Source organism: Eleginops maclovinus, chromosome 19 (assembly GCF_036324505.1).
Source record: "Eleginops maclovinus isolate JMC-PN-2008 ecotype Puerto Natales chromosome 19, JC_Emac_rtc_rv5, whole genome shotgun sequence".
NCBI lineage: Eukaryota > Metazoa > Chordata > Actinopteri > Perciformes > Eleginopidae > Eleginops > Eleginops maclovinus.
Window position 1 is genome coordinate 6,511,525 of NC_086367.1, and position 12,654 is coordinate 6,524,178.

At 39.8% G+C, this 12,654-nt stretch overlaps 1 protein-coding gene across 1 annotated transcript in view; it reads left to right on the plus strand.

Moving 5' to 3' along the window:
• The window catches only part of rock2a (rho-associated, coiled-coil containing protein kinase 2a), a 44,434-nt gene that overhangs the window by 26,815 nt on the left and 4,965 nt on the right, over nt 1-12,654 (plus strand). The window contains 16 exon segments of the mRNA XM_063908869.1: nt 1,890-1,996; nt 3,536-3,695; nt 4,005-4,165; nt 4,270-4,454; nt 4,562-4,631; nt 5,503-5,606; nt 5,787-5,973; nt 8,338-8,431; nt 8,537-8,631; nt 8,810-9,001; nt 9,087-9,255; nt 10,024-10,094; nt 10,185-10,273; nt 10,996-11,074; nt 11,161-11,419; nt 12,328-12,541. Of these exon segments, the coding sequence (XP_063764939.1) occupies nt 1,890-1,996; nt 3,536-3,695; nt 4,005-4,165; nt 4,270-4,454; nt 4,562-4,631; nt 5,503-5,606; nt 5,787-5,973; nt 8,338-8,431; nt 8,537-8,631; nt 8,810-9,001; nt 9,087-9,255; nt 10,024-10,094; nt 10,185-10,273; nt 10,996-11,074; nt 11,161-11,419; nt 12,328-12,541 (2,236 nt within the window).

The window sequence follows — 12,654 nt, forward strand, 5'->3', positions numbered from 1 at the left end:
ATTTTCTTTTTCAAACACAGTCTGGCGCAGTGCTGGCTCCACAAAAATATTATGGGGCTACATGGAATCTCTCCAAGCTAACAACCAGCATCTCTGTTCTGTTTTATTAGTGTTTTCTGGTATAGCTTAGCTTAAAACATGTATAGCATGTTGTTCGCTACAACAACATTTCCATCACTTCCCCTGTGTCTGTAGAGAGGCCTGTTTTTTATTCTGCCTAAAGCGCATAGTTACCAATTTTTTTATGAGGTAGACAGTTCATAACACACCTTGGATAAAGAAAGTGCTGTTTTAGCAGCCTACCTGGCAGCTCCACAGAGGCAGCTATGGTGGGCAAAGTGACACACAGACACTGAAGGCAGAAAAGAGTCTTTTAAAAAAGGGTTTGCATCCATTCAGCAAACAACAACCGTTTCTGTGCATCTGATACATACAGATACAAGGCTTAAGCTACACTGGTTGAACAAATCTCTGTATAGAGAGTAAAACATGTAATCCTCCCTTCCTACTGTCCATGAATAACAACAGCAGTGTCTCCATGTCAGCAGTAGCAGATGTTCATTTCAGTAACTGTACGAGCGAGTGTTTTAACATGGAGGCTAATCATTCAACCTTAATCTGATTAAGGCACTTCTGGGGCTATTGAGACCGTCATGTAAAATCTTTATCTGATTGCAGTAATTGAGGTGAGGTCATACTCAAACACAGTGCAGTTCACACACCCAGGTTCCTGCTCAGCGCTCCGGTTGTTCCAACAAGGAAACGCCTCGGTTCACTTTCTGTTTGTCTTTTGTCAAAGTGCAGTTGTTGGGACGCAGTGACCAGATGTTTAGAAATCAAACAATGTAGAACAATGTTGTTGAATCTGAAATGAAGTGCTTTCCCCCACTGAATCAGCATATTGGAGAATAGGTAATAATGTTATAATAATAATATTTTAAGTAGGATATGTGAAAGAAGATCTAATACTTCATTCCCTTCATCCCATACATAGGGAAGTATGCATGTTATCTCCACATTAACTTAATATACACTGAGTGCACTCCACCTGCTAGCCTACACGAATTATAAATCAACTTAAAACGCTTTTTGCAGCATATTAAATAACTTTAAACCTAATTATTGTGTAGTTAAATGATACACACAGACTCAAAGCCGACTAGCCCAGATTAATATTATTCATTTGTTCAAATCAAACACACTTTATCATTTGTAGTGGCGCAATTTCAGTCCAGAAATCGGTATAGAAGCGCTTTTGTCCATATCAAAGTAGTTGGAAACAGCACAAATACAATGTTTTTGGGGTGTCACAATATCAGTATACAATCATGGACTAAATGATATTAATACTCTATTCTTGATACAAAATAAATGATTGTGTTTTCAATCAAATATTTGCTATGGTTTAAAAAAAACGTTCTGGCATCAGTATTTTAAACGATCATTTTTAGCTGCAGGCCAAAATTCCCTCTCTTGCTTCTGATTTATAGTGCTGTGAAAACATGTCCTTTTTTAACATCATTTTTTTCAAGTTTCTCATCAAATATAATATATATATTATTAATATAATAAGGAAAAATCATTTTTAACACCTCACGATGTAAATGGGAATACCCAGGGGGAAGTTTATTAATGCCCTTGCACAAAAGGCTATATTTACTTTTTATAGCCTACATTTTTCTAAATAATTCACACATCTTCCTCATGGTTAAAGTCTGGCTGGGTTATAAATCATAAGCGCATACAGGTCTTGCTGGGACTGTGAGTGGCTAATGTATGGTGAATTCAGAAAAAGTGGTGCGTTGGTTGTATGTTCTGTGCATGTTTTGGAGGTAATATTCTAATACTTTAAACCTGCTGATCTAAGGACTCTTGGTTTTGTCCTGCAGCACGCATCTCCTGCCTGGAGGAGGAAGCCCGTCAGCAGAGACAGACTCTGTCCAAAACCGAGACCGAGAAGAGACAGCTTCAGGAGAAACACACCGATCTGGAGAAGGTACACCAGAAGAGCCGGATTTTATTTGCCTTATTTGGATATATCTATATCTTTAACTTCTTTATATTTACAACCTTCCTCATCCTTTGGCATTGCGCTACTCTCCTGTAATGAGTGTCGTTTGAATACCTCAGGGTTGACTTCGTACTGCAAAGATGAAATACAGAGTGTTTTATCTCGGCTTATCTAAAACATTTACATCATTAATTAAAGCAGTGTGTTTCCCCTGTCTTCTGACATAGTGTGCTGCAGTTTCACAACCGAGGACAGAGAGATAATCCACAGGCGGATTCATTAGACTGCTTTAAAGCCTTATTCTTTAGACATTATTGTACAACTGAAATTCCTAAAAAAGTTTCTGATACAATACTAAACAAGATTACAATGTTTAGTATTGTAATCTTCCAAGTGCTAATACGGATCAGCTGCTGATGTCTGTCTGAAGCTTCAAGGACTTTTCTCCTTGACTATAGAGTTAGTAATGTACTTCAATCATTCAGTGCTATAATTGTTTGGTACCGATTTCAGATGAAGTTAATTTAATGCTCATTATCTGAGCGATATTTTGCGGTGGGAAGTCTGAAGTTGAGCTTATGTGCTCTTCGGAGGAGGGAAGTAGTGGAGAACAAATACTTTGTTACTTAAGTACATTTTTCTGGTATCAGTACTTTACTCCACAACTTTTGTTTCTGACAACTTTTTACTTTTACTTCTTACATTTTCAACACAAATACCTGTACTTTCTACTTCTTACATTATCAAAACAGACTCGTTACTTTAGTTTTAATCTGCGGTCACGATCCGTGTATCCATCATTTCCTGCTCTTCTCTAAAGAAGAGGAACCAATGAGAACTCGGCTCGAGGCTATTCCCATCATCCTCTGAATCGGTAGCAACTGCGGCGCCTAATTATCCCAAACTGCGCCAGTACCAGAACCGCAGCTAGCAGAATAATGTCGGACGTAATGGTAGAAGTGGAAGAGGCAGAGAAGGGGGAGAGCAGCTGTGATATTAATCTCCCTCACCAATGGCCATACATGAGGGAAACGTTTGCTTTTCGCCGCACAAAACCATTCATGGCGAATTGTGTCGACCCAAAATCCATGAATTTGTGGCTTTTATCCCTGTCCCCACTTTGGTTTCCTTTGCTTGTGTTCTAGATGGTGGTTGTTCACCGTTGAAACATTCATTAGCTTACAATGACTCTATTACAATCTGAAATGGAAGATCTTTGAGGGTCTTTTAATATAAAGTGAGGTCCATTTACCAGGTACTCTATAAAACAGTTGGTAGTTATCGGTACTTTTTACTTGAGTACATTTCAAAACCATACTTCTTTACTTTTACTTGAGTAAGGAAGTTTAGTCAGTACTTCTACTTTTACCAGAGTATCTGTACTTTTACTTGAGTAAAGGATGTGTGTACTTTTGCCCTCTCTGGTGGTCTTTGGCATCGATATGATATCCAGTGTGCGACTGCCACCTGAGTTTTGCTCTTTGGACTGATCGCAACGTCTCTGTCTTTGTTTTCTCTGCGCAGGAGAAGAGCAACAAGGAGATCGATCTGACCTACAAGCTGAAGGTGCTGCAGCAGGAGCTCGAGCAGGAGGAGGCCTCTCATAAGACCACCAGGGCCATGCTGGCAGACAAGAGCAAGATCAAAGTCACCATCGAGGGCGCTAAGTCGGAGTCCATGAAGGGTGAGTTTCCTCTCCTGATGTCATGGTTTACTTCCATTCTCTGGGGATTTGGTCAGTCACACATACGATCTGTTAAAGGAAAATCATTGAAATTGAACATTGATGAAGTAATTTGGCACCAGTGCACACCTCTGACCAAACATTCTGCTCTCATTGCTTCGAGTCACATACAACACTTCCTTCCTGTGATGTTCTCAGACACAAATGGCCCCATTTGAAACCTAGAATAATGGGAAATAAAGGTTCCAGGTGGAAAAATACAAAAGTTATTCTTCAACATGTAGATAATCTATTGATATAATCCAACAGAGATGGAGCAGAAGCTGGCGGAGGAGCGAGCGGCCAAACTTCGCCTGGAGAACCGGATCCTGGATCTGGAGAAGGACAGCAGCATGATGGACTGCGACTACAAGCAGGCTCTGCAGAAACTGGACGAGCTGCGCCGACACAAGGACCGACTCACTGAGGAGGTGTGTGTGTGTGTGTGTGTGTGTTAGTTAGCTGCAGGGGGAATTTAGTGTATGGAACAGGAAGTACAGACATGTGAATAATTGTGTTGTCTTTCTTCTCTCAGGTGAAGAACCTGACACTGAAGATCGAGCAGGAGACCCAGAAGCGTAGCTTGACCCAGAACGACCTGAAGGCTCAGAACCAGCAGCTGAATTCTCTGCGATCCTCAGAGAAGCAGCTCAAGCAGGAAATGAACCACCTCTTGGACATCAAACGCAGCCTGGAGAAACAGAACCAGGAGCTACGCAAGTCAGTTCACATTTCTCTCTAAGTCCTTTCAAGCATTCAAACGCAAGGCTTCATATTTTGTCACAAAGACCATGATGAGTAATCTCTCTTTTATTCTTTGACTGCAGAGAAAGACAGGACACAGACGGCCAAATGAAGGAGCTACAGGACCAGCTACAAGCCGAGCAGTATTTCTCTGTGAGTCTTTCCTCTGCTCTGTCATTACTCATGTGGCTGTGAAATGACTTAAGTGCTACACATTGTGTTGTGCGTCTTGCTTGCTGAGTGTGTGGGCTGTAATGTGCCATCAGACCAACATCGCATTAGCTTTCAGTAGCTAATGCATGCTGTTATCTGCATTGAAGAGCGGAGGATTTCTTCCTTTATTTACTAAATATGAATATCATGCCTTATAGAACCCAAATGACATGTTTTCCTTGCTTATAGGTTTATATGGAAGCCCTGAGAGGCCCATGAGAAAAACACATTCTGATTTATATTTTGCATTAAACAGGCACTTGAGTCCATGATGGAAATGTGGCAGATTTAGCCATAAAGGCTCATTTTTATCTGCAGTGCTACACATAATCAAAGACAAAAACATTTAAGCACAGGCAAAATGACATGAGCAGAATTGCAGCACATATTAAATCTGTTTTATTAAACTATAAATAGTTTTCTCCTTTGTTTCTGAAAACAATAATTTGCTTGGATGATTTTTGTAAAAAAGGTTTTAATGGGGACGTTATGCCTTTTGTGGCAAAAATGAGTATTACAACAACAAACAGTTAATCAGGCAGAAGGTTTTCTTTTCTCAACTCATAGAAAAAATCATCCTGGCTAAAGTTTTTTTCAGCTTTTCGGGATCAACAGAATCTTTTCTCTCTTGCTTCTCAGGGTTTCCGTAGAATACGTTATATTCTCATATATATATATATATATATTCTCAAGGTATTTATTTATTTCAAACTTTGTATTGCTTCTCGAGTCCTCCCAGTGGCAAAGCACAGTAGCAGACAAAGGCAAAGTGTTGCATCACATTGTGTGTGAATCTGTGTGTGTTTTCCAGACCCTGTATAAGACCCAGGCTCGGGATCTAAAGGAGGAGGGTGAGGAGAAAAGCAAACTCTACAAAGATGTGCAGCAGTCTCTGCAGGAGCTTCAGGAGGAGAGGTACACAAGGAATATGTGGATTTATTTTTAAAACACTTTAAAAGTTCTTCAGTTTTTTTTAAGACTAAATCAGGAAGTAGCCATCGGTTAATTTAAATCCCTGGGATGGGACATTTATATTCTAGATTTGTGATTCGGTTGTTCAGCCTCTCATTAGTCTGTTTTTTAAATGTCTTTCAGGGATTCGTTGGCCGCTCAGCTGGAGATCACGCTGACGAAGGCGGACTCGGAGCAGCTGGCGCGCTCCATCGCTGAGGAGCAGTACTCGGACCTGGAGAAGGAGAAGATCATGAAGGAGCTGGAGCTGAAGGAGATGATGGCCCGCCATCGCCAGGAGCTCTCTGACAAGGACATCACCATCAATTCTGTGAGTCGCACACACCCACAGTGTTATGAAAAGCCATTGTTCTTCACATTGGACCATGTGTAAAGATTATTATTGAGTTAAAATCCAGCCTATCCTCAACTTGCACACAGACATTATGAATACAGACTCAAAGGGATACTGGGATTATCTTCTGGTTGGCTTGTTAATCCTAAAATGTTTTGAAAACAGACAAATGTCAACATTTATGCAATATTTTTGAGTTAACCAAATATTCTGCTTCAGTGCATATTAGTTGTTGCTGAGAATTAAAAAAAACAGCATTTCAATACATTAAAGCTTTTTTGTTGTCTTCCGCTTGGCGTACACAAAGGAACCTGTTTTCACCCTGAGGGCGAGCAGAACCATAAATTACATTTATACAACCACAATAAAAATAAACATTTGAATTGCTTAAAAAAACCAATAAAAAAAAAATTCATGTTCATGTTGGCTAGAAAATGTCAGTTTGTGCAAATCAACTGGCAATTAATATATCAATTATAACAAGATTAGGATTAGACGGTGTGCAAAAATGTGTGTTTGTTAGTAAACTATTTTTATTTACAGTGGTATGCAAAAGTTTGGGCACCCCTTAGGAAAACCACTGCATCAGTTTGTCACTTGCTGAGCTTTTGAAGCAGCAACTTCATTTTAACATATGTTATACCTTATGGTAACAGAAACATCTCAGTAGTGAAATAACTTTTATTGGTCAAACAGAAACATGTTTATGTGCATTCAAACAAAAATAGGCATGTGCATAAATTTGGGCACCCCTAAGAAATAATTCCATTAATATTTAGTATTGCCTCCTTTTGCTGCAATAACGGCCTGTAGACGCCTCCTGTAGCCACAGACAAGTCCCTTAAGCCTGGCAGGTGGTATTTTGGCCCATTCTTCCACACAAAACGTCTCCAGTTCAGTCAGGTTTCTTGGCCTCCGTGCATGGACAGCCTTCTTCAAATAAATCCATACATTTTCAATGATGTTAAGGTCTGGGGACTGGGATGGCCATTCCAGAACATTGTACCTGTGCTTCTGCATGAATTCCTTGGTGGATTTTGATCGGTGCTTAGGATCATTGTCCTGCTGAAAAATCCAACCCCGGCGTAGCTTCAACTTTGTGACTGACTCTAGAACATTCTTGTCAAGAATCTCCTGGTACTGTAAGGAATTCATGTGGCCCTCAACTTTAACAAGTTTTCCAGTACCTGTGCTAGCCACACAGCCCCATAACATGATAGATCCTCCACCAAATTTTACAGTGGGCAACAAGTTCTTTTCATTGAATGCAGTGTGTTTTTTTCGCCATGCATACCTGTTCATGTTATGACCAAATAACTCAATCTTGGTCTCATCTGACCACAGTATTTTGTTCCAAAATGCTTCTGGCTTGTCCAGATGTGCTTTTGCATACCTCATGCGACTCTTCTTGTGATTAACACTCAGGAAAGGCTTTTTGCACATCACCCTTCCAATGAGCTCTTCCTGGTGCAAAGTACGCTGGATTGTGGAACGGTGAACAACTACACCATCAGCAGCCAGATGTTGTTGTAGTTCTCTGGAGGTGGTCTGTGGCTTCTCTGTGACCATTTTCACCATCCTTCGCCTGTGCCTTTCCCCTATTTTTGTCGGCCTACCACATCTTTCCTTCACACGGACTGTTCCTGTGGCCTTCCATTTCACAACTACGTTTCTGACTGTGGAGACAGACAGTTTAAACCTGTCAGATAATTTTTTGTACCCTTCTCCTAATTTATAATGTTGGATTATCTTAGCTTTCAGGTCAGTGGAGAGTTGTTTTGAGGTCCCCATCTTGCCACTCCCTAAGAAAGAACCTAGGCCAGGCACAGCCAGCTATTACCTATGTTAAATAGCCTTTTTCATGATTGGTTCCACCTGTCTTTGTAATTGAAGGTCTAATGAGCTAATCAAAGCAATTTTGTGCAGCAACCTGTCAGCTATAAATCCGTACAGGTGTTGAAATGAATGCTATTTATAAGGGTGCCCAAACTTTTGCACATCCCATTTTTTGCATTTTATTTTATTATAATAAAACTATGTAATGCTACCCTAAGAATTTTGGTCTGGAAAACACTAAAACGTCTACATCTTTGTAGGAAAACAAATGTTGTTGCTGTGATCTTCTATTATAAAGGAAAAGCAAATTGTCATGAAATCTCAGAGGGGTGCCCAAACTTTTGCATACCACTGTATGCTCTCTTTAAAACCACAAGACTCCATCTTTAGTTACTGGTCCACCGCTGCCTCGACCGATTCGTTTGTTTGTGTTATTGTGAAGCTTGCAGGCTTTTAAAACACAAAGACAAAGTGAACATGACAGTATTTTCCCACCCTGTGCAGCTGGAGGAAGCCAACAGGACTCTGACCAGTGATGTCGCTAACCTAGCCAATGAGAAGGAGGAGCTGAACAACAAGCTGAGCGAGGCAATAGAAGGTAAATAAAATGGTTAATATTAAACAGAATTTGTGTTGAAAGCAATATATTGTCAGGGATAACATTTTTTATTTTATTTTGTGTCTTTGCTATTTCATTCTCCAGAATCAGAGAAGTCGAAGGATTGGGAGCAGCAGATCAACCAGATGAAGCTGGGCTATGAGAAGCAGCTGCAGACAGAGAAGACGCTGAAAACTCAGGTACGTCTGTTTCGAACTTTGTTACTACATCCACCTGGTTAATTTTTAGTTAAACACTCAGCCGACAGTTTAAGGGACTTTAAATAAAACTTAAAACAGACCTAACCCTTCAAGAAATGTCGGTACAACTCTGAAAATGTGCTCAAACATGAACCATTTTACTCGTGTCCTCCTACAGGCTGTCAATAAGCTGGCAGAGATCATGAACAGGAAGGAGGTCCGTGGCGGAGGCAGTCGCCGAGGTAACGACACAGACATGAAGAGGAAGGATAAGGAGAACAGGAAGCTGCAGCTGGAGCTCAGGTCGGAGAAGGAAAAACTCAACAGCAGCATCATCAAGTACCAGCGGGAGATCAACGATTTGCAGGCGGTCAGTGGAACGCTCATGCACAGTTTCCCAGTATTTCTTCTCGTCCTTCTGTATCTCTGACTGTTCCTTCTGTCTTTATCTGCAGCAACTGTCCGAGGAGAGTCAGATGCGCATCGAGCTGCAGATGGCTCTGGACAGTAAGGACAGCGACATCGAGCAGCTGAGGAACCTCCTGCAGACGCTCAGCGTTCAGTCCATGGACTCCGCCAGCATCGGCAGCGGACCGGACTTCGATACTGATGATGCGTACACAGGTGAGAGTTCTCCCCCTGGGGGATGTGACTGTGTCTCTTATCCAACTTCATATTCAGTTGAGGGCTCTACTTAATACTTTGTTATTTAAATAATAAATACATTCAAATTCAGCTGGTGCTCAGTTGCAAACACATATTAAGTTCCTGTTCTTTGGAAACATTTGTGAAATAGGTGTTGGCGGACTTGTGTTATCCAAACCTCTGACTTTACTCCAGAGCAGAGACTACACATCTAAATGTATTGTAAAAAGATGGAGAGAATCATTGACAAAATGTGTAACATGTTTTCAACAAACTAAAGTCTGCCTCAATCCATTTCTAAAAAACATCAGAGAACAGTTTTCTCTCCTGCACCATGAATTACATTTATACTTTATGCACTTTTTTATAGAATATCATTTTAAAAAATACACTTTGTACAGCCTTTATTTATTTGAATCATAGCTTGTTAAAGTATATAATAACATGACAAGTATGTCATTATTAACGATATATTAAGTGTAGAAAATATGTCAAGTTATGTGAGGATTTGAAGGAAACAAGGAAAATACTTCTGAAATCATGTAGCTTTTATTCACTAAACCTAGTCATTTTGTGGGATATTTCTTTAATACTAGAAAATGGGCTTAATCAATAAATCATTTCTGAAAAAACAATAGACAGCTGATTTGAAATGAAAATAAAGGCTTGTTCTTTAGTTGGTTCAAATGTTATGGTCACACAGACAGATTATCCCTGTGCTCACACACATCTCTTCCGCCCACTCAGAAACGAGGCTGGAGGGCTGGCTCTCCCTCCCTGTGAGAAACAACACCAAGAAGTTTGGCTGGGAGAGAAAGGTAACCTGAGCTACATCACGCTCTGATTTATCAGAACACGTTCTCCATGATTTAACACCACCTCCCCATGTGGGTTCTCTTCTTCTGCAGTACGTTGTGGTGAGCAGCAAGAAGATCCTCTTCTACAACAACGAGCTGGACAAGGAGCACTCCATTCCCTACATGGTGCTGGATATAGAGTGAGTGTCACACAGGACTCATGTCAGTTACTTCCTGTGGGGGGGGCATTTAGTGTTGAAATGAGCTGCAGCTGACTTTGAATTGCAGCTAAAAACTGTACAAATCTGCGTTTATTATTATTATTATTACATATATATTATAACTGTGCATTACTTTTTATTGAATTGGCTCATTTAAAGTGTATGAAAATTAATTGAGTAAATTCCTAAAAGTATTTGGATTATTACTGTACATTTTGAGCAATAATCTGGTTTTCAGCATAGATCTCTTTCTTTATGCTTATACACCACTGTATATATTGTAACATTTTAACTTATTTATTGTTCTTGTATATTGTTGTACATTAAGCACTTTTTTTTCTTATTGCTATTATTTATTTTGTATCATTTTTGAGTGGGGTTTGAAAACTTTACATTAAACATGTTTCAAAAATGACTTTCCTTCCAAACAACCAAAAGAACAACATTAAATAAATACAAAAAACTTTCAAAAACACAATACAAATCACGTTTAAAGAATAATACATTCATTAATAAAATAAACGGAAAAAAGTAGAACAACAAGCAGTTGATAATAAATAAAACGTGCGTCATTACAAAGTATTGCATCCGCACTCGCAAAACCAACAACAATTAATTAATATTTTTCACGAAACTCAATCTCCTGCCGGATCAGTAAAGTATTCTGATTCTGAATTATTAAACTCTCTTTCTTCACACAGCAAACTCTTCCATGTGAGGCCTGTCACTCAAACAGACGTGTACCGTGCTGACGCCAAAGAGATCCCTCGGATATTCCAGGTCTGTCAGCTATGGTTTGATTGTTTCTTTGTGCCAAAAGACTATAATTTGACAAACATTCTGATTAATCTCATTCAACTTTCCAGATTCTTTATGCCAATGAGGGCGAAAGCAAAAAGGAGGCAGAAGATCCGCTGCCCAGCGGAGAGAAGTCCAGCTACATCTGCCACAAGGGCCACGAGTTCATCCCCACGCTGTACCACTTCCCCGCCAACTGTGAGGCGTGCACCAAGCCGCTGTGGAACATGTTCAAGCCCCCGCCCGCTCTGGAGTGCCGGCGCTGCCACATCAAGTGCCACAAAGACCACATGGACAAGAAGGAGGAGATCATCGCCCCGTGCAAAGGTTAGGAGGCCGCACAAACACTTGGCTATGGGAAGGGTTTATTGATGCAGGTTAACGGTAAAATGTCAGAGAAAAACAACGTTACTACAAAGGAAACAAAAACATTTCAAATGGATAAATCTCTGGAATATTTAAGCATTAATTCATGAATTTACCTCCAAAAAATATATAATTGACCATTTAATTATTTTATTTTATACTGAATGTCTGAATTGTATAATGAAGCACAAAACACAATGTTAATAAAGGTCTGCTAATTCAAATATTAAAATGCAAATATTGGGTTTAAACTGGCAACTTCAACATTAGAAATAATTCAAAAAGGCCTTATCAGTGGTGCAGCTGCAAAATAACACGTATTTATAACAAGTAAATCATGCATAGTGCTGGTTAATATATTGATACTACATAAATATTGTGAATGAGACTAGATATTGTGTCAGATTCTGTATATTCTAATATCCTAATATTGCATTTATTGGTTTGTGCACTTTTTTATAATTTTACTTAACACATTCAGTATTATATTATTGTTATAATAATAATAATAATAATAATAATAATATATTACATTTCTATAGCGCTTCTCAAGGGACCCAAGGCTGCTTTACATGGTGTAAGGACAGACAGAAAAACAAACAAGTAGGGCAAATAATAAAGTAAAAATAAATAAATAAAACATAACTGATAATTATTTATCAAAAAAATACACCTATAGCCAACAATAGTGTTACAGTATCAACTATACTCCATAATTCCCAGCCTTAGTCCTGCATATTAAAGTAAGTAAAGAAATCAAGGATAAAATAACTAATATCCCCAATTCCTTTAACTTCCCCCTGTTTTTATTTCTATGTGGATAACCCAGCATTCCAGCTAACTGAAATCCCTCTTCTCTCCCCCTCCAGTGAACTACGACGTGTCTTCAGCCAAGAACCTGCTGATTCTGGCGCTGTCCCAGGAGGAGCAGCAGAAGTGGGTGAGCCGACTGGTCAAGAAGATTCCCAAGAAGCCTCCCCCACCAGAGCAGTTTGCGCGCTCCTCGCCACGCGCCTCCATGAAGGTCCAGCCCAGCCAGTCCATGAGGAGGCCCAGCCGACAGCTCCCCATCAGCAAGAGCAGGTAGCCGAGCACTCCTTTGAGCTTTATGGAGGAGCTTTAGAGATACATGAGTATTTCATTAGATCTCTTGCATTCCAGTTTGTATTTAGTGTTGGTATATGCAGGAGGCAAGG